The sequence below is a fragment of the Colletotrichum aenigma genome, assembly GCF_013390185.1.
Source record: "Colletotrichum aenigma strain Cg56 chromosome Unknown KSG_Cg56_contig01, whole genome shotgun sequence".
NCBI lineage: Eukaryota > Fungi > Ascomycota > Sordariomycetes > Glomerellales > Glomerellaceae > Colletotrichum > Colletotrichum aenigma.
The window spans coordinates 6,801,534-6,821,452 of record NW_023500907.1 but is presented as its reverse complement, the minus strand read 5'-3'; the positions used below and the strand labels follow the sequence as shown (position 1 = coordinate 6,821,452).

Here is a 19,919-nt window from a genome sequence, read left to right as displayed (position 1 = left end):
TTCAACATGTCAACAATAGCCCTGCGGCCGCATAGCAGGTCAATACTCCAACGATCAGCATACACCTGCCAACAGTGTCGCGCAAGCTCACCGAGATGGCACTCTTCTGCTAAGAAGACGGGCGGATTTGAGGCCCTGAGGAAGAAGCTTCCGTCCCTGGCCGATGGAAAGCTGAGAGACCTACCGACCAAGCCTGCTAGGACACGCTTTGCTCCTTCACCAACCGGATACCTCCATCTAGGCTCATTAAGAACCGCCTTGTTCAATTGGCTCATTGCGCGGGCCACGGGAGGACAGTTAATCATCCGTGTTGAAGATACGGATCGGGTGAGGACGGCTCATGCATGTCATTGTTCATAGGAGGGCCTAGGACTCACAACTTACCAGACACGAATCGTCGAGGATGCCACATCTCGTCTTCTTGCAGATCTGAAATGGGCAGAGCTCGACTGGGATGAAGGTCCTGACGTCGGCGGCAAGTTCGGTCCTTACCAACAAGTAAGCCTCACCCCTTCATCCTCCTCCTGTACACGTCTAACATCCCACAGTCACTACGTCTGGAGCACTACAAACATAACATTTCCAAGCTTCTCGAAGACGGTCACGCGTACCGCTGCTTCTGCTCGTCCCACGATCTCGAGCGCCACAAGCAACAGTCCCTCGAGGGCGGCGGCACCGCCCACTACCCAGGAACCTGCCGCACCATCCCCGTCCCCGAGGCCGAACGCCGCGCCGCCGCCGGCGAACCCCACGTCGTCCGCTTCAACGCTCAGGGCCGCCGCCCCTCCTTCGTCGACAGCGTCTACGGCAACTACCAGAAGAGCGAGGACGAGGACGACTTCATCCTCATCAAGACGGACGGCTACCCGACCTACCACTTCGCCAATGTCGTCGACGACCACCTCATGAACATCACCCACGTCATCCGCGGCGCCGAGTGGCTCATCTCCACGCCCAAGCACATCGCCCTCTACGACGCCTTCAACTGGACACCGCCCACCTTCGCCCACGCCGGCCTCCTCTGCGCCCAGAACGGCGAGAAGCTGAGCAAGCGCAACCACGACATCGACATCTCCTCCTACCGCGACAGGGGCGTCCTCCCCTCCGCCCTCAACAACTGGCTCGCCCTCCTCGGCTGGAGCATGAGCGAGAAGGACCTGGCCAAGAAGGACGGCGAGGTCATCTACACCACCCAGGCCCTCGCCGAGAAGTTCTCCCTCCGCTTCACAAAGGGCAACATCAAGACGAACCCGGACAAGCTCGCCGTCATCCAGCGCAAGCACCTCACCCACCGCCTGCGCGAGGACCCGGCCGACGACGCCCTCCTCCGCCGCACCATCGTCCCCGTCTCGACCAGGCTCCTCGCCTCCATCTCCGACCTCCTCGCCGCCAAGAAGGAGGAGTACCTCACCAACCCAGCCAACCACCGCCACGCCTTCTCGACGACGGACTTCTCCTGCCTGACCCCCGTCCTCGCCGACCCGGCCACGGCGCCCGCCCACATCCTGCGCGTCAACCGCGCCCTCGCCGCCGACTCCCCCGTCGACCCGCTCGACCTCATCTATGAGCACCCCTCGCTCTTCTTCCGCCCCAGCGCGACCGCCTACGCGCGACACACCTTCTCGCGCTCCCTCTCCAAGCTGGACGACCTCAAGGATTACGCCGGCGCCGCCGGCCCGGAGGCGCTGCTCGCGGACCTGCGCGCGTCGTTTGAGGCCGTGCCGGTCGCCGAGTGGGGCGCCGCGAAGCTGCAGCAGGTCATAAACGACTTCAGCGAGCGGCACACCACCGAGTTGACCAAGGACGACGGGACGACGAAGAAGGTCAAGGCGACGAAGGCGGCGTATACGTTGTTGAGGCTGGTCCTGACTGGCGATCCCCTGAGGGGGGCTAAGCCGGCCAAGCTGCAGCTTGCGCTGCTCGGGAAAGCGGAGACCCTGCTGAGATTTGACATGTGTGCTGCTTAGGGGTCGGGAAGCAGAGAAGAGGTAGGAAAGAAAAGCTCGGGGGGTAGTTACACGTCTGGTGCCTCCCTCCAGCGTGGTCTGGACTCGCCTCCCTGTCTGGTGTCCAGATGGCGGCAGTGAGACCTTTCGAGTGGAGTATTGTACGATATCATGTTCGTTACAGCCGAATGAAAACATGCACAGTATGCGGCAATGAAGATCTTGGACACCCACCAACATGTTGTCAAGAAATCGGGTCACTCGGTCTTCCTTCAATTGGGCTTGCTGCTCCGCAATGTTCGTAGTTGTCTTGGTCCTGACTGCTCGGCCGTGTCATTAGGTAAACAGCCGACTTGTTGCATTGCGTCTTCATTCACGGCAGTCACATACATACGTTTACCATGCGATACAGCACAAGTACACATGCGGTTGAATCTCCGTTCTCAATATCTGTAGACACATCTACCTCATCAGATCATGTGCAAGCCTCCCCATCAAACTTCACAGAAGTTCCTTTCGAAACACACATACGTACACACGTAGGGGAGACGATATTAAAAGGTAGACGTAGTAAGCACGGGTAGCTCGATCATTAGATTTGATGTGCGGGACTTTCAAAACCAACTCGTGAGAGTAATAAGAGGAAAAGAGATAGTTGGTAAGAGATTATATCGAGACAAGGAGAGAAAATCTTGGGTTCGTGGGAATAAGTAGTTAAGGGGAGAAGAGAAGAAAAACAACAACTGTCCTCCACCATCTCGTGATGGTATAAAACCCGGTCGCCCCTCATCCCTGGAAGCAGTTCCGTTTCTAAAACAATGCAACGCTATGATCATATCGTTCGCGGCCGTCGGGGGTTGTGCCATCGAGCCAGCTCTGTGTGGCTCTCACGCTCTCTCTCTCACTTGCAATCCAATTCAGCTTCGTGTCTTCTTTTGCCTCGAAGTGTGGTCTCATTCCCGTTTTGTACGCCCGTGTCTACAACCGAATTCCATCTCCTGAAAATGCAGCTAAAGATGATGATATAAAAAGGTGTTACTAATAGAAGAAGGAAATGGTTGTAGAGGCTCGGGCGAGCAAATTTGTTCATTACGTCGTCATGTGGCTTGGTTGGGGGTATAATTCGTCTAAATTTCCTGAACCCAGATCTGTTGATTCGAATTAGCAACGTGGTCGAGTGATGAAGAAAAGCGTTTTGATTATGACTTACCTCCATCTTGCCGATATCCTGCCTTGCTTTCCTCGCTTGGCTCTTCGCAGTCATGATCGCCATGTCGAGGTCATCTTGGTCGCCCATGGTGATCATGTCACCGTTGGGCATGTCCTCGTCGCGGATCTTAATCTTGAACCGCCTGCGAAGGCCAAACTTCTCACGGATGCGGTCGATGAAGTCGGGGAACTCGACCGCCGCACCAACCATGATGTATCTCACGTCCTCGGCGTGCACCTTGACGCGAATCTTGCGAATCTCTGGCCTCCTTGAGCCGCCACGAGACGACATTGAGTTGGTACCAGGGCGTCTGTTGGAAACCATCTCAAAGTCACCCTCATCAAAGGACCCGTAGTCGGAGCCGTCCTCCTCATCCTCCATGTACCGCTGGGGCACACGACGGGAGGTCTGGCGACTAGTTCTGGAGCTGCCGGGGCCGCCACCTTGGTACATGTCGTAAAGCTCGTCGGGGTACGCATCTTCGGCATCCTCGTCCTGACGGCCACGCATCTGCATATCGCGTCTGGAGTAGCCTCGGCTTGGGGTAGCCGATCGAGACTCGGATCTCATGCTGGGCGGCGCTGCCCGACGGTCGTTCGGGCTGCTCGTCTTCTGGTACCGGTCGTTTCCTCTGGCATTGTCGATGTTGAGCTTCGCGAGCATTGGCTTCGGTCCGTTGCGAACGGATTGTCCGCGTGTCATACCGCCAGCACCACCGTTGGCCTCGACTTGGTCGGGGGGAGGTGTAGGCGGGAAGACGCCGCGACCGTTGGGCGGTTCGGACTGTTGTCTTCTTGATGCCAGACCGGGCTTGACCAGGTTGGTAGCAGCGAAGGAGATGTTATCAGCGGGCCTGTCGTCTTTGTTGTCATTCTTGCCAGCCTGTGAACCAAGAAGTCTCTGATTAGCAAATTGATTCCCATAGAAGCTGATGGTTGTGGGAACCGATCTGCCTACATTCTTGATTTCAGATCCAGCGAAACCAGTGAAGGCATTTGCTCGATCGGAGGCGGCGACCAGCCGTGCCTTTCCGAGGTAGTCCTTAGTCTTGAGGTTGCGAACCTTGGCCTCATTTGGTCGGTAGACGACGCCGACGGGAATCGAGAAGACGGTGTAGCCCTGCGCATGTTAGTTCGGTTCCTGAATAGAGGGCAATCTTCATACCTCGGCCTCTTCACGGATCGCCTCATCAATTACGTTGTGATCCTCGACGACCTTCTCCTTCACGGCGTAGGACAGATCTTGTAGACCTGCATCCTTTTGTTGCAAGTAAATGTAGCACAGTCCTCGGTTGAAGAGAACCTCGCATGAGTAAAGCTTGAAAAGCAGGCCCAATTGGGCGTAGTCAATCATGGTGTTGCCTCTCAGGTAGAGGAGGGTGTCGTTGAAGTTGGCCAGTGCCTCTTCGAAGTCACCGAGCAGGAAATTCGATACGCCTTGTTGGAAGTAGGCGACAGCGAGGTACTGGTCTAATCTGATTGCTCGTTGGTAACATTCAACCTGTTTGTGAAGTCAGTCGCGGTGCTCGGAGGTAGGCTCGGGCGGGGATCACGCACAGCCTTCTCGTGTTCTCCCAGAGTGGCGTGAATGACACCCATGTTGAAGAGAATTTTTGAGGTGTCCGAGATCTTCTCGAAGTCCTTGAGGGCCTCGTCGAACTCATTGTTGTCGTATCGGGCCAGGGCCGACACCCACGACTCTATTTCCTATGAGACAAGCATGGTTAGTCGTTTGTGCTTTGGACTTCCCCTCTGCCGATCGTCGGGTTTTCGTTTCGTATCGCGGTGGTTGGGCTCCGTCGGATGGCTGAACTCACTTGTTTCAACGACATGTTGTCGCCAGAGAAGAATGATCAAATGCGGATGACGGAAAAATCAGTTTCGAATGATTGCTGCGCAGGCAGACCGTCGCTGCTGCTGCTGCTGTTCGCAAGAAAGTTGCGGGAGATGTTCGCGGAGAGGGTATCGTGGGGAAACTGCGCGGACTTGCGAGAAGGAAAAGCCAAAGCGATGATCCAAACCGGGCCAGATTGGCAGTAAAGTGTGCCGCGGGCGGCTAGAGGAGGGTCCCAGGGCTATTTAGGGAATGAGTAACAGGCGGTGGTGACCGTGCGGTGTGCCCGGCGCCACTGAAATGACGGTTGGAGTCGTATCCCCGCTTCCACCTGTAAATGGCTGCAATTCGGAGCTGGGCGATGAAAGCGAGAGCAGAAGAGGAGCTGAAGATCTTGGCGCGTGGCGGGTATACCAGGGATCGATAGCTAGCCCCAGTCTTAACGGTGCCGAAAGCTTCTGCAAGAAACGCCGATGCGATACAGGCAAAAAAGAGGGTTTTCGCTACCTCTTAACGGTGCCTGGTGCCTTTCGAATTGGCTGGGTTGATGCTGTGTTGCTGCAGCTGCAGGTGTGCTAGGTGCTTGCGCAGAGGTGCAGGTGCAGGTGCAGGCGGAGGATGGCGAGGTGCGTCCTGTCTTCCTGGCTGGCTGGCTGCCCGTCTGTCTGTCTCGCTGCCGTGCTTGGTCTGGAGGTGCGTTGCTTCTTTTTTAGAGTTACTGCTGTTTCTTTCCTGTCCAGCAGAAGCAGATGCCAAAAGTAGGACAGTGTTTCGGGTTTGTGTACGTTGTGCGTCGAGAGACGGATTAAGTTGTCGGGGAGGGTGGGATGGCCCTTTACGGGTGGAGGGTGGGATATGTAAGTCGGACAACGCGCTAAAAGGGAGGGGGGTCCGAAGGCCAGTTCAGCCCGTTCTAGTCCTCGTCCTTCTTCTTTTCCCTGATACGCGGTAGTCTGACTCCAGGGACTTGCGTAAACTTGTCTTTGCCCGCCTGCGACAAGAATGAAAGTGACCGGGAGGATGGATGACTGATAGTGGGTGACCAAGATAGACCGTCCTGCCCACACTAGCTCTGCGTCGTTCGGCGTCGCTGCCTCTCTCGGATTGTATCGTGCGTTAATTAGAGTCGAACCTCGGACGGTCGTTCGACTATGAAAGCTTGCTTGTTGCGGGTCTGCAAGACTGAAAAGACTGGCTCGTGGTCGGCTTGGGTCTTGGGGGTCTTGTGATATCGAATTCCCGACTCGTCCCAATGTGTGATGGGCAACAAGAACAGAAAGTGATGGAATGGCCAGACGTGCAGCTGGGCTTGGGCAAAAGAATGGGAATGGATGGATGCAGGACGAAAAAGCCAGCGCCTACAGAATGGAAGGGAGGGTAAGGTAGAGAAAATAGAGTCGAGTCGATGCAGCGAGGGACCAAGGGGAACTTGACTGGTCGGGTTGTGGGCCGCGAGTCTGGGTGTATATCATGCAAGCCGCTCACAAGTGATTGATATTCCCACTGGACACTGGATTGTCAGTCAGGAAACGCTTAGGATGCCTGTGCTCCGGTGCTCGTCCAGTTGCGAGTTGCAGGGGCATCCAAGGGGTGGTTTCTTGCTGTCGACTCGAAGGGGGTGCTTGGAGCGAACAGCCCGGAACAAGTGGCTTGGGCTCTGCGGTGGATGAGAAAGAGGGAGGGGTGTGTGTCTTGTCTCTCCCCTTGATTTTGACACGCCCTCTTGAGACTTGGTATGGAAGAGACCAAGTTGTGCAACCGACCGATCTCTTGCTATCACAGGATCTGCCTCGGGAATCAGTGCACAGAGGTGGTCAGAAGAGCGTCTTCTGATAGCTGTGAGAGACACATGGAGAGAACTTCTCCGCGCCGTCTGGCGACATTCCCCAACTCGTCGCCGTTGTCACTATAAGTTGCCGCGCAGATCCCTCTTTTGGCTTTCAACAAGGTAGCTCATTCGGCAGAGAAACAAACTTGTCTAAATTGAGGGACAGAATCAAGTGTTTTCTCTCGAAATCGGACCACTTTGCATATCTCGTCGCCAGATGCTGGGTTGTGAAAGTGCTTGACATCGAACGTTGGGATTCCCTCGGGCCTCTGTGCCTCTCTTGCCCCCCTGGGCCTGGAGGGGGCCCCCCTGGTCTGTCTGGGCATCCCATCCGACGTCCGTCCCGGGGGTGTGTGAGACGCGCCGGGGCACCACACCTTCATGTTAGAGTGATGGGCTCGCGAGAAGTCAGAGTCCATGTCAGGGCGGGGCGGGTCAGATCGCGCATCTTGCGGTGGCCAAACCAGGGGAGTGGCTGTCTCCGCCTCTGATTCTCCTGATGGCCCAGGGACGGACGCTGTCGACCTTTCCTGTCCTGTCCCGCCGTGTGCCCCCTCCAGCCGGGTAAGACGCAGCAATCCCTTAACGGAAATGCACTATTGTCGGGTGTCGCAGGCATCTTGCAACCACTGCGAATCAGGGCCTGTCGGTTCCCATGCACGAAGCGTTCCAGTAATTGCGAGGCGTGCCTGATTGGCCGCCAGGAATACGGGACTTGGATCGAACCTGTGAAGCCTCCAGCGCCTACAGCCAAGGGCGCGTAGGCGAGAGGCTTACGCCGCCTTGATCACACTGCCAACTCTGCTTCGGTAGTAATTGAGATGCAGCTTGCAGCACAGTTGTGATGGCCCTCGTGGCTTGAGTGCCAAAGGAGGGGGGGTTCTGCCGGTGATGATGAGCTGCTGCTGCAAGAACAAGTGCAACTGCAACTAAGGCTGCAGGCCATTCCGTCCCATCTTGCCAGTTGCCGGGCTATTTGCTTTTTTCCCCCCAGGTGATGGAGATCAGGAAGCGACCGGTGTAAGTGCTTGCAGACTGCCGCCATTCATCGCATCACAGTGAGTGATTAAGTGGTCCGCATTTCCAGCCCGCTGGAGGTGGTCCATGACGTTTGGCAGAGAGATGTTTAAAATAGCATACCCGACAGTGCCGTGTTCCCAGCACTGCAGTCTGCAGATGGGAGAGGTTAAGCGCCGGGAATCATCTCGTGATTGGGTTGTCCCGGCCAACTGTCACTTCGGCCGCCTCGGCGGTGAAGGAGTGTTGGTGTGTCCGAAGGAGGTTGACAGGCTGTTAGTTGGACAGGCCGAATCGTCCGGGCCTTCGCAACAAGGTTATCCATCATCCAACCGACGGGAGATGTGCTTCACCATGGCCGCCAAACTCTGCCTGATGGGATTGGCGTTCTGGGTCGGTGACGGGCTGAGGTCGAATGAGAGTGTCACGATGAGAGCGCCTCAAGTCATATATCTGAGCACAGGGCGAATGCGGCGACACGACACCGGCCGGTTGGTTGGCATCTGGGCTGGTGACAGCGGGGAAGGAGATGGTGTGGTGTCGTTGGTCGACGATGATCTGCGAGGAAACCGAGGGCTCGTCACACAAGACCCGCCGTCAGCAGCTCTGCGGCACAGATTCGGTAGTCCATGCTGCTCGCACTGAGGACCAATGTTCCTGCATCTGGGGTATTGAGCCGTTCAACCATGCCACATTCCACCTAAACGGGGTATGCAGGAGATGAAGGAAGATGAGGTGAGATGGTGCTCGGTTGACGCTGCCGTGTGATGAAGCCATCGTGGTGCGACCCGGACAGACATGCGTCCAGATGGCGGGGAGAGTTCGTCGGCGGTGGTGCGCAGAGCCCTTGGTGGACGAAAAGAGTAGCAGAGGCCGCCAAGGAGTTGACAGATCCCTCACCATTCCCCTTTGTGGCGTCAAGTCCGGCACAAGACATCTCGTCCAGTCTTTGCCAGAATTTGGACAACCTTATCTGCAGCGGGTCCAGCGTCCCAGACGGCCCATGTCCAGTCCAAGAAGCGGAGGCATCGGATAGGCAGACAGACCGTGCTTCAGTCTGGAGGCAAGTGCTGACTTGGTTTGGTGAAGCCGAAGATGTGGTTAGCGGTTAAAGATGTCGGATAAGGTGCGATATCACGAAATGCTGATGGGGCCAAGGTACCAGCCAGCAGGGCCCGGGATCTGGATCAGGAGTCTTGGCTGTGAAAGAAGCTCAGCCACACCTTGTTGACGTTTCCCTTAGGCTCGATTTGCTAACGCCTGGGACAATTAAGCTATGCGTAGCGCGCATTGTGGAGGCAGAAGGGGCAGGCAGGCAAGGCAAGAGCAGGCAGGAGCGACCTGAACGGGGAAAGGGAGGAACGGCACAACTTCCACTGACCAGCCTCCCACCTATGCCGTGCTAAGCTATCGAGGATCGAGCATCAAGCATCCCAGGTCCTTGTTTCTGCCTCGCAAATCTTTTTCGTTTTTCCCCCTTGATCTTTCTTCCCGCTTATCGATTCGGCCTCGCTGAGTAACGCCGATTGACGCCGAGTACTACATTGTCGTGTTCGAGAATGCCGTCGAAGCGTGGAAATTGAAAGGAGATGTCTCTTCCATTCCTCATCAGGAAGTCGATGATGTAAGTCAGACAGGGGACTGAAGCAGAACAAACGGCACAAGCCCGAGGAGGGTCCCGGCTGCCGAGAGAAGGAGCAAAGAACAATGACTTGCATTCCAATCTTTGTGGAAAGAAGCTCCTTCCACGAAGAGTTCCATAGGGCACAGGGCAATCGCACCCCCGTACCGTACCTACCTTACGAATGCCGTGGGCAAGTGCCTACCTTAGGTACACAGCGATTGCCCTCCTGGCTCCAATTCGGCTGTTTCCCTGCTTGTCTCTCCGTCTCTATGGAACACCTTGAACGCTCCTGCCTGCGCAAGCCAACAGATCATCGTCGATATCAGGGGCTGGGCCCAGATGAGCAACACTGTCGCTGGAGGTCTCAAAAATCCTGCGAAACTCGCTTCTCCTTCAGGCTGTTTTGAAAGTCCCATGCTGGGGTCTCCACTGACGTTCCGTCCAGCGGGGGAGCCACGCTCTTCTGACCCCCATTGACGCCTTGGCCTGGGAAGGCAGCTTCCGCTGTAACGCTAGCGGCAGTGGAGCCAACACCTCTGAAAGTCACTCTCCTCCTGCTCTCCGTGCAGCAGTACCTCATCCATCCTGCCCAGACCAACAGCCACACTTTGCCGCATGAACTAGACGTCAAGCCAACGAACTTCACCATGTTTTACTACGCAGCATCCGGTCGAGGGGCATCCAGCCGCATGCCTTGCACCGCTGCGACTTGGACTGCGACTGCAACTGCACGCCTGCCACCTACCTTACCTTGCCTTACTACGGATGCCTCCCGGTCCTGACCCAAGGTGACTCTGTACGACGACCCAACAGAGCCACACAGACGGGAACGCGCACTGCAGACGCCATCAATCAGTCAGTCAGCACCACAGCGCTCCGCTCCGAGTTGCTCCTCGTTGGTGTTCTCTATGACTCCTTTTTTCCGATCAAATGTCACAAGTCTGGGCATCCCTTCGAACGGATGAATCCACCCGTGACGCGGCGATCTCGTCGCTGTGCGCTTTCAATGCAAACTGAGCCGAACTCAACGGTCCGTTGCCCGCATTGCAAATCACCAACGGGGCCACCGGCCGGATCCTCAGATCCCCAAACCAAACGATTGCCTTCCTTGAATCAGCTGTAACCCCAAATACTGCTTCTTGAATCGTTCAAGTCAAACAAGTTTACATCGCAGCCCTCGATTCAGTTCAGCGAATTGGCGCCTCAGTGCCACTTTGATCCTTAGGGTTCTGTCAACGATGCCTCGACATGCCGTCAACGAACACCCTCCATTGCCAAAAGTGCACCGCATTACCTCATGTTGGCTGCCTTAGCTAACCTGTGCTCCCAGGCCACCTCATCCCGCATCCGATATCGAGTCTTGGTTTCAAACCTGGCCAACCTCTCCACAATCTAACCCCTTTACACGTATGTATGTCGTCTACTTCCACGTCCACCTCCACGCCCTCGCCTCGCCCTCGCCCACCCGTATCAGCCACTCCCGCATCGCCCATCTGTGTTCACTCCTCCCTCGGTGGGTCTCTTGACGGCAGGCCCGCCTCGACCCCCTTGCGATCCAGAGAAATAAGGTAGCGCCTCTGGTCCCTGTTCAACCACACACGCGTATTCGTCTCATCTACCACCTGTCACTCGCGCTCCGCCTCCTTCCGGTCTTCGATCGGTGGGGGGAATCTCCCGGAACCGTCATCAGTGTTTCCTCTAACATGATCTGCATCAAGCCGACGCTGGAGCCACGCCTTCTCTGCCTGGCTGGCTGGCTGCCCTAACCCGGGCCTCTTCGCAGGGCTTTACAGCATTGCCTTCAGCCTGGGCCAAAGATTCACGACGGGGCTGCCCTATGCTCCCCCGCCCGTCCCACAGCAGAGACAATCAAGAACTCGGCAGAAAAATCTGGCTGAGACAGGCCTTGTAAAGCTTGGCACATATCAAGGTTAACTGGATGGGCCAGGGAGAATGGACGGCGCCAACAACCTTACCGAAACCCCAGACTCCATCACCCTGTGACGCTGCCTCAGGGCCAGTAAGCCAGACACACGGTAGCCGCGAATCATCCAAGCCCGATAGTCGCTCGAACCTTACCTTATGCTGTCCCGAGCGAGTGACAAGATGCCAAGGTCTTGAGAAACCCAGCCTCAATGTCGAATCCACCTGTGGTGTGGTTCTTTGCATTTCTCACACCACAAGCCCGAGGACCCCTGCCGTCTGGCTTGTCAGTCTCATGGGAAGCCTTGGCCGCCGACCTTATTCGACCCGGTAGGCGTTGGTCGACGTCAACGTTCATCGCAAAAATCGTACGATGTTGTTTACAGCAGCTACCATCCCCACGTGCTATCACTGGCGATCTACTCGAGCTCATTCGGCTTGGTCAACCGAGCGCCAAACAACTGGAAAAGCTGTTGTTCATTCTCGTGATCCATCTCATACATCATTCGAGGGGTTCCCACAAACACTCAACGTGGCACCTACAACATGCCCTTCTGGACCTCATCCTTTCTCTCCTCCCACAGCGTCTTGCCCGTGCATGAGCAGACTGTCTTATCATTGTCCCACACGCCTGCACTCCTGGCAATCACGCCGACGACCGTGTCCGGGTCATTCTTCAGGATCCCCGCAGACTCATCCTGTCTCGAGACGACCATAGCGTGGCCAATGATTTCCCAGATCTGGAAGGGCTTGTCGAGGTAGGCGCTGCCTCTTCCATCCTTGCCGACTTCAAAGGTGCCCAAGAATCCCTTGGCAGCGGCGCCTTCGCTGCCTCCCGACCAGACAGGGCCCGTCGATGAGGCGCCCGTCTCCAAGTTACCATACTCACGGATTGTTGCTCGGTAGGAGCCGGGGGCTACGCCGCGAAGAGTCAAGTCAATCAGGGTGGTGGTGGGAGACACCTGCACCATTCTAGCCAGTCCCCTGACATCTCGGGTTCGCTCATCATCCCACTTTGATGCACCGCCATTGCCGTCTGCCTGATAGAAAGACTCGAGAATGCTGACAGCAGCACCTAATTGGTGAGTAAGCCTTTGCGCTCGTGTGTCAAGTTGTCAAGATGAGCAAGTTTAAGAGTGAATACCCCATCTGCCGATGCCAATGCCGGTGCGGCGGTATCTACAAGACGGGATGGGTGGTATCAAGAAACAACTTAATATTCGCCAAGGGGTTACAGGAAATGCAGAATGTGTACTTGGGCAACGCCAAAAGCCAGCGCTGGATAGGCAGAAAATTTCTCGCCCAGGATTGTACGGGAGTGGCGGAGACGAAAAGAGAGACTTGGTTCAACCTACTGTTTGATACTCCCGAACCTCGCAGGATAGCGTCCCTCCCCGTGGCTTGAATGGCGTCAACGATGGCGGATGGTGCGGCTGCAAAACGTTGCCAAGGGGTTAGTAACGATTGTCAACGATACGCCAATCTTGACTCTATCGGGTTGAAGGGTGAGAGGCATTCCCTCCAAGCCAAAACAGACAAGCCTTGGACGCCTCAAAGCATAGCTTTGCCCTACTACCGCCCGCAAGAGCCCACCTCCCCCAGCATCGTGACGAGAGGAAGAGTACTTTCACCAAGCACTTGACGTTGCAGTGCGACGCAGGTAGTTGGGGAAAAGGTGACCGGCGGGCAAAAGATTGTGTGGGAGTCCGCCCGTGGGGAAAAGGGAAAAATGGTGGTGGGACAGAATTTTGGCCCAACCCCTAAGCCCGCAACATTTCGGCTTGAGAGTTTGCAGCAGAAGGGAGCGTACCTGTGCCCTCGACGGAGAGTAATTGGTCCTTGAGATCGGCCTCGACCTTGGTGATGCCCCCCAGCTTGTACAACGAGTCTGAAACGTCCTTGACGCAGCTGTCACATGTCATGGGCACCGCGAAAACGGTCTAGTGTCGCGTTTCATTAGCAATCCCTTTGGTAAGGAACGGCCAACATCCTCTGGGTTGCGCAGCAGATGGAGAAAAAGTAGGCTTGGGGAGAGTGTGCAAGGTGAAGAATAAGGGAAGATGTCAAAGTCCGTCTCGCCGCGCCGTCTTTGCAGGTCGGCTTGGCATAAAGCATGCTGGTCTTTTTTCCTTCTTTTCCATTTTGCCTGGAAACAGGACGAGTTGAAGAGAGGACGGCATATTCTGGTGCTGCGGGCGGGCGGGCGAGCGGAGGAGGGGGCAAAGGGGAAAGGGTAGACGAACCTGAAAACGATATGAGACGGTCATCGTGAAGGGTCTCGTCGGTCTTGCGCTTGGCTGGTGCGGGCTTCGTAGCAGAGAGCGGTAGTTGTGGAGGAAGTCGGGGAGGCAGTAGAGCATGCTCTGCCCTGCTGGCAACTGTGTGTAAGGTAGTGGTTATGGATGGCCAACAGTCGGGTTTTAATCGTTATCTTCCGAAAGCCTAGGAAATCTTCTATTCACCGAGAGGGAGATTGGCTGTATATGGTGGTGATGGAAGTTTTGCGAGGTTCTGTTTCTATTCCCTTCCAAAGTGGCATGCCCGCCCAATGGGAGAACCGGATACGCGCCTTTTAATACCTGTATCGTGGGATCCGACAGTGGTGCCTTTGCTGAGAAATCGCCTTACCGGCGAGCCCCTCAGCAGTTCCGGAGCAGCAGGCGCAACAGCAGAGCGATGACGGCTCGCTGTGACGAGCTTAAAGATGCCCCGCCATGACGCCCGGGCCATCTGGTGCCCTTCAACTGTGACATTTCGTAATCGGGGGTTGTTCGGCGCTCGGTCACCGCAGCTGCCGATGGGGGGGATCCAGATCGATAAGTGCTTATCGGATAAGATCACGAGTATAATCACGTGCCGTCGTGTCTCCAAATTTTTGGGAGAGCTCAGGTCAGGCGAATTGAAGGTATCGATATCCAACGGGCAGCGCAAACGACCGCCGCGTACAACCAAAGACGAAATTCGGAGCGCGACTGCTGGCCCGCTGCCGATCGACTGTCCCTGAATCCATTGGGGCGGAAAAATCCATCAAACAAGCGGCAGGACGGAAACCCAGCTGAGGCGGCTGGCCTAGGAGGTTCTCAAGATGTCGCAAACCCTCGGCCTCGTAAGTCCTTCTCCCCCCGGTCACCAATTGCACTCTCCCCAGCAGCAACCTCCAGACCGCTAACCATTTCCCCGTGTGGATGACAGACCCGCCTCTCTTACTCAAGAGTATGGCACCAGATCTCGGCCGCGGCGCCGCACGAGACGCTCTCGACGCAGCCGGGCGTGACGCCGCCCTCGCTGGGCCGGCTGGCGTCCCGCATCGCGACGCTGCTGATGGGCAAGCACAAGCCGACGTGGGACCCGTCGACGGACTGCGGCGACTACGTGGTGGTGACGGACTGCGCGGCGCTGCACGTGACGGGGCGCAAGAAGTGGCAGAAGACGTACTACCGGCACAACACGCGGCCGGGCTCGCTGCGGCAGGTGACGATGGACGTGCTGATGGAGAAGCACGGCGGCGCGGAGGTGCTGCGCAAGGCGGTCAGCGGGATGCTGCCCAAGAACCGGCTGCGGGACAAGAGGCTGGCGCGGCTCAAGGCGTTCGAGGGCGCGGCGCACCCGTACAAGCAGAACGTGATCCGGTTCGGGGACGTGCCTGTGGGCCAGACGGGGTGGGAGGAGCAGGTTAAGGCTATTCGCGAGGCTGACTCGAAGAGGACATAAGATGATGGGGGGAGGGGAGGGGAGTGTGTGGAAGGGTTTTGGCCGTATGGCATGTATATTCTGTATGAATATGGGCATCTCAATTGAAGTCTAATGAGTCTCATGGAACTGCGTTGTTGTCAATGGACTTGTGAAGTTGGATGGTTGCTACCTCGGGCGGGGAAGAGCATGATGTTTGGTGCGTCTGGTTTGAGCGGCAGCGAAGATCTGCTGAGATCTTGATGTAAGATGGATGACACGTGAGAATAGGGAGAGGGCTGTGGTTTGCCGCTGTACGCCTGTGGCAGCTCAAGACTCGATCTGTTTCTCTTGTTCGTGTTTTGATTCGCTCCTTGCTACGTCCTGACGCTCTTCATTTATAAAGAGTGATCATACCATGTCCTAAAGCCTTCATTGAATCCAACCTGTGGAGTGTGGTGAAGTGCAGAAAGACGTCTGCCCAGACTTCATGTGTGAGTTCACTTGATAACTAGTTGATATGTCTGTTGGTATAGCCCATGTCCGTTTCTTCAGGTGATTCGAAGCAAGGACGGAAAATGATAATGTCCTAGGCGGAGTAAGTTGATGCTCAGCGACCGTTCATATGCCATGGCGTTGACGTTGTTGCCTACACATGACTTGAGCCATGAGAAAACTATCTACTTGAGTTCGGTAATCAACACTTAGAGAAAGCTAGGCTTCTGATCGGATCTGATGGTAGCAATGTCCTACAGCTATGGGGACGGACAACGACGTCTGATTAACAGACGTAGTTTCACCGGAAATTTGTTCGTTGACCATTGTCTTCAGTTCCGGCCAAATTCGCGTTTTTCAGCTCATGTTGACGATGAGACGATCATCACTGGTTCTCATGCTAAGATGCATATCTCTTATCGCGCTTGCCTTAAGATGAGGTGCTAAAAATCGGCGTCATGTTATTACATATGAACTCACGATAATCTTTACGTCACTCATTTGGACCGAGACGTTGCAATCTAGCACTTGATATCATTGCTCTAAGTCATTGCTCGTTATTACAGTAAAATATACCCAGCCAGATGCGGTTAGAAAATGCATAGACGCCGGGATAAATGCAGTGCAGGCTTCAAATCCTCTCCATCTCATTCCCTCTCAGCGACGCCCCAACCCTTACAACTTGGCCGTCTCGTTCTTGGCAGAGCGCGCGACCTCGCACCTGATGAGACCGTTCGGGCCGGACTGCGGCGCGTACACCTCGGCGTCCTTGCCTGTGTTCTTCAGGCCGTTGTGCCAGCTGAGGTCGATCTCAAAGTAGTGCTTGTTAGGGAGCGTGTACGTGACGGTCAGGACCTCTGGCACGGCGGCGAGGATCTGCTCGCACATCTTGTACATCGTGTTCTGCACGCTGGCGCTCTCGTCCTCTGCGAAGGTCTTCATGGTGATGTCGCGGGCGGCCTGCCAGGCCGGGTCGAACTTGGGGACGGCGGCCCTGACGGCGGCGACGTCGGGGAACTTCCAGGACCACTGGGCGTCGACGTCGGTGGAGAGGATGCGGTCCCAGGTCTCGGGGAGGGTGGTGTACTCGTCGCGGACGAAGCCGTGGAAGGCGGAGCCGGTGCTCTTGAGGACGGTGAGCTTCTGGATGGCGGAGGTGAGGGCGATGCCGTCCTTGCGGGAGATGCGGGCCTCGACGTTGCGGGTCTCCTCGCCGTCGCGGAAGAAGGAGTGTGGGTGCGGCTTGCCGTCGACGGTCATGCGGGTCCAGCGGTGCTGGACGATCTTGATGTTGGCGGCGTGGATGTGCTTGTAGGTGTCGAGGAAGTGGGTGCCGAGGATGGAGGCGTAGAGCTCGGGCGGGTTGATGGGGTTCTCCTTGGCCTTGATGTAGATTGTGTTCTTGATGGAGTCGGTGGCGACGACGACGCTGTTGTCGGCGACGGTGTAGGATGTCTCGATCTCGCCCTCGAGCAGGCAGCAGACGGTCATCTCGGTGACGGTCTGGGAGTCGCCGTGGCGCTCGACCTTGTAGACGCGGACATTGTCCTTGCCGTAGCGGGCGGAGGCGAGAGCGGGCATGTTGGCGGTTGTTGTTGTAGGTTTGAGAGAGGGTATCACAGGGAGAGGTGGTATGAGACTTATCACGGGGTATGAGATGGGTGTGAGATAAGGACCGCTGTTGGAAAGAACTGGAAGCAAGATGTGATGGCTTGAATGTGAGAGGAGTGGTTGTTGTTGAGGTTGGGGATGAGATGAGGTCGCACGGAGGACAGACTAGAGGGAGAGGAGATAGTCGTCGAGGGGCCCGATAAGTGTTTATATATTAAGACGGCAAGGTTGAGAGCTCTTTGCTTGCCTCTCGCTTGCCTCTCAAGCTCACCTTAGCCTCATTCAACGTCACCCAGTACACACAAAGCTGTCAGGCCCCCGGAGATAGATAGCGTAGTCGCGTCTTGAGTCGGCACGTTTTTTTGCCCTGGCCCGCGGGACGCCATCAGGGGACCCAATGAGCCTGGCCGAACTGACCCGGTTTGCTTGATATGGCCCGGCAGCCGTGGGGTAAGATGGTCTCATTGGCGTGGAGTGGAGCCCCCGGAGCCCGCCGATGTCCCTTGGGGGCAGCCCGCCGCACTCAGCCGCTTCAGTGGGAGCTTGACTACGGCTCTCTGCGCCAGGCGGGACGGCGGGGAACGCTGGGTAATTTGTCTACTTCAGAAATGAAAAAGCAAACGCCTTTCGGTCAATGATGGACTAGTGTAGGGTTTCTGCAGGGTCCGCATTGAGGATATTGACACGGGACTCGGGGTCTGTTGGTTCATCTTTCGTGTAATTGTTACTCCCACGCTGGTGATCACTGGCTGAAGCACCACCTTACCATAGCATCATGGAGACATATATCCGAGTCTGGCAAAGTTCACTTGGACACTCCGTCCAATGGAAAGGCGCACCCAACAGAGGAAGAGTTTGCGCCGGTGATCGGTCAGAATGATACTGAATGTTTGCATGTACTGTGTAGTACACCAAGTCTCCTAGAGGCTCACTGAACCCCACATCGTTATGCAGGTCCTTCTCAGCAATCCCAAGGGCCCGGCCGACCATCTGCCGCCCCTCCCCGAGCCTGAGGTGAGAAGGAAGCCAAGTGAGGCGAGGTGACGACCGATAGGATCCGGGAACCCCGCTTCTTCGGTGGTGTGTGGGTAAGTATGAGGCCGAAGGACCGAAGATCAGAAGCCGGTTCATGATCCTGACAGAAATAATTCTGTTCACGCTATTCACGCTAGCAGCAGCACTCGATCGCTCGCGCTCAGCGGCGGGGAGCCTTATCGCACGCACAGATGGACGTCTCCGAGGGCATCGAACGACTTGTGGAAGGGAGCCGGCCGCGTTTCAGCATTGGCAGTGACAGTCTGCGCTGTGGCACGAGCAGCTTCAGACGGCAAGGGCTTTCCTCGGGAGGATAAAGTAGGATGGTCCATGGTTCGTGGTCCGTGGTGCATGGTTGCGAGCATGATGAAGGTCTCTGGAAGCAGTTGGCAGTCGTGTGCCAAGATCTGTGTCTGGTCTTCTAGTGGCTTTATCCGGATCTCTGGCCGTGTGTTGCAATGCGCTTCATGCCAATGGTACTGGTTAACCGAAGGCGAGCTGGTTGTCATCTTTGGCTTTCTTGGTTGTTCGGATCAACGGCCATTCTAGACTGCCGTTCCGATCCCATGTGCTGCTGGTGATGTGTTGCGATGGAAGTACGGTCGAATCATGTGCCACTATGTCGTTGACGGGACGGCAGACGTAGATGGTGGATGGGTCATCAGATCGCACGGCAAAGGCACTCGCGAATGTGTGCATGAGGCTATCTCGTCTTGCAAGGTGAGCGGTGTAGGTTGGCCTGCATGTCGGTCAAATCTTCGATGTTCCAGGTGCCTTTCTCAGCTGCACCTTCCATTCGATTTTGGTTGGCCTTAGGTAAGGCAGTGCAGCAGTTGAGCGCACCTTGGGCACGCACTGGACGCCCACTTCTCCACGACGTTAGTGCCGCCGTAGCACTGACTGGACTGACCGACGCGCTGTGCTGCACCTCCCGTAGCTGGCCCGGGTCGAACTGGAACAGACCTGACGTTGTGCCACAGCACCACTTCGACAGCGACCCCCCTCCCCCCTTGAACCACCAAAGCAGCGCAACGGCGGCTCCCCCACTCCCAAAGTCGGCACCAGGCTGTGGATGACAGGCTACACACTGCACAGAGGTTGGAATGTCCGTGGCAGAGGTGTGGCACAACGCAACGCAACGCCCCAGTGAACACCACCACAACGACCGCTTCCATCACAACCAACTACCCCATCTCGACACGAACTTGGAACTTGAACAACTTCCGGATCGAACGAGCTCCCATCTTGTCCCGCGAGACGGTCCGACGTCGAGAACCCGCCCGGATACTGCCCGCCGACCGGCACCCCTTTGCGCATATCCCGTCCTCAGCTTTGAACCCCATCGCATCTCCACCAGCACCGCCAACCTGCCTTTGTATTGGCTTCTGCAAGCTGCCGACCAACTTCACACGCCTGCCCAACGCATCGCGACCCGAATTACAACCTTCCAGAAACCCAGCTCGAGCCTTCCTTCATCAACTGCTTTCCCCCGACCGGTCCAACGTCGCCCCTCTCCGACCCACGATTGAAACTCCATCCTCCTATCGCGAAACCCACCCCGATCGGCGAAGGTCCCAAATCTGTCGCGCGAACCCAATCGATCAGTCTACCCCCAGTCTTGGACTTCTACAACAATATCTTAGACTTTCCGCAATAACAGTTGCCCGAATGCAAGGACTTTGGGAGCGGCCCCGGAAAAAGGTGGTATCATAGAGAGGTATACCCGCC

General features: G+C 56.3%; 5 protein-coding genes across 5 annotated transcripts; 2 read left to right on the top strand and 3 right to left on the bottom strand.

Annotated features, from left to right (window-relative positions):
- Positions 1 to 6: 6 nt before the first annotated feature.
- Positions 7 to 1,967, top strand: gltX (Glutamate--tRNA ligase; the record flags this gene model as incomplete). The annotated part of the gene is made up of 3 exons (XM_037317072.1): positions 7 to 327; positions 388 to 498; positions 549 to 1,967. 3 exons carry the CDS (start codon positions 7 to 9, stop codon positions 1,965 to 1,967), a joined length of 1,851 nt encoding a protein of 616 aa, XP_037184466.1.
- A 1,106-nt stretch (positions 1,968 to 3,073) lies between these two features.
- Positions 3,074 to 4,987, bottom strand: NCF2 (Neutrophil cytosol factor 2; the record flags this gene model as incomplete). Its single annotated transcript, XM_037317071.1, has 5 exons — positions 3,074 to 3,094; positions 3,157 to 4,275; positions 4,321 to 4,656; positions 4,713 to 4,862; positions 4,973 to 4,987. 5 exons carry the CDS (start codon positions 4,985 to 4,987, stop codon positions 3,074 to 3,076), a joined length of 1,641 nt encoding a protein of 546 aa, XP_037184467.1.
- A 6,933-nt stretch (positions 4,988 to 11,920) lies between these two features.
- CCS1 (Superoxide dismutase 1 copper chaperone) lies at positions 11,921 to 13,648 on the bottom strand (the record flags this gene model as incomplete). The annotated part of the gene is made up of 3 exons (XM_037317070.1): positions 11,921 to 12,456; positions 13,192 to 13,321; positions 13,625 to 13,648. 3 exons carry the CDS (start codon positions 13,646 to 13,648, stop codon positions 11,921 to 11,923), a joined length of 690 nt encoding a protein of 229 aa, XP_037184468.1.
- Positions 13,649 to 14,466: 818 nt separating this feature from the next.
- CGCA056_v001809 (54S ribosomal protein L23) lies at positions 14,467 to 15,092 on the top strand (the record flags this gene model as incomplete). The annotated part of the gene is made up of 2 exons (XM_037317069.1): positions 14,467 to 14,487; positions 14,574 to 15,092. 2 exons carry the CDS (start codon positions 14,467 to 14,469, stop codon positions 15,090 to 15,092), a joined length of 540 nt encoding a protein of 179 aa, XP_037185498.1.
- Positions 15,093 to 16,220: 1,128 nt separating this feature from the next.
- On the bottom strand, positions 16,221 to 17,126 carry uaZ (Uricase; the record flags this gene model as incomplete). The annotated part of the gene is made up of 1 exon (XM_037317068.1): positions 16,221 to 17,126. The coding sequence occupies one exon, from the start codon at positions 17,124 to 17,126 to the stop codon at positions 16,221 to 16,223; it is 906 nt and encodes a 301-aa protein (XP_037185497.1).
- Positions 17,127 to 19,919: the final 2,793 nt, after the last annotated feature.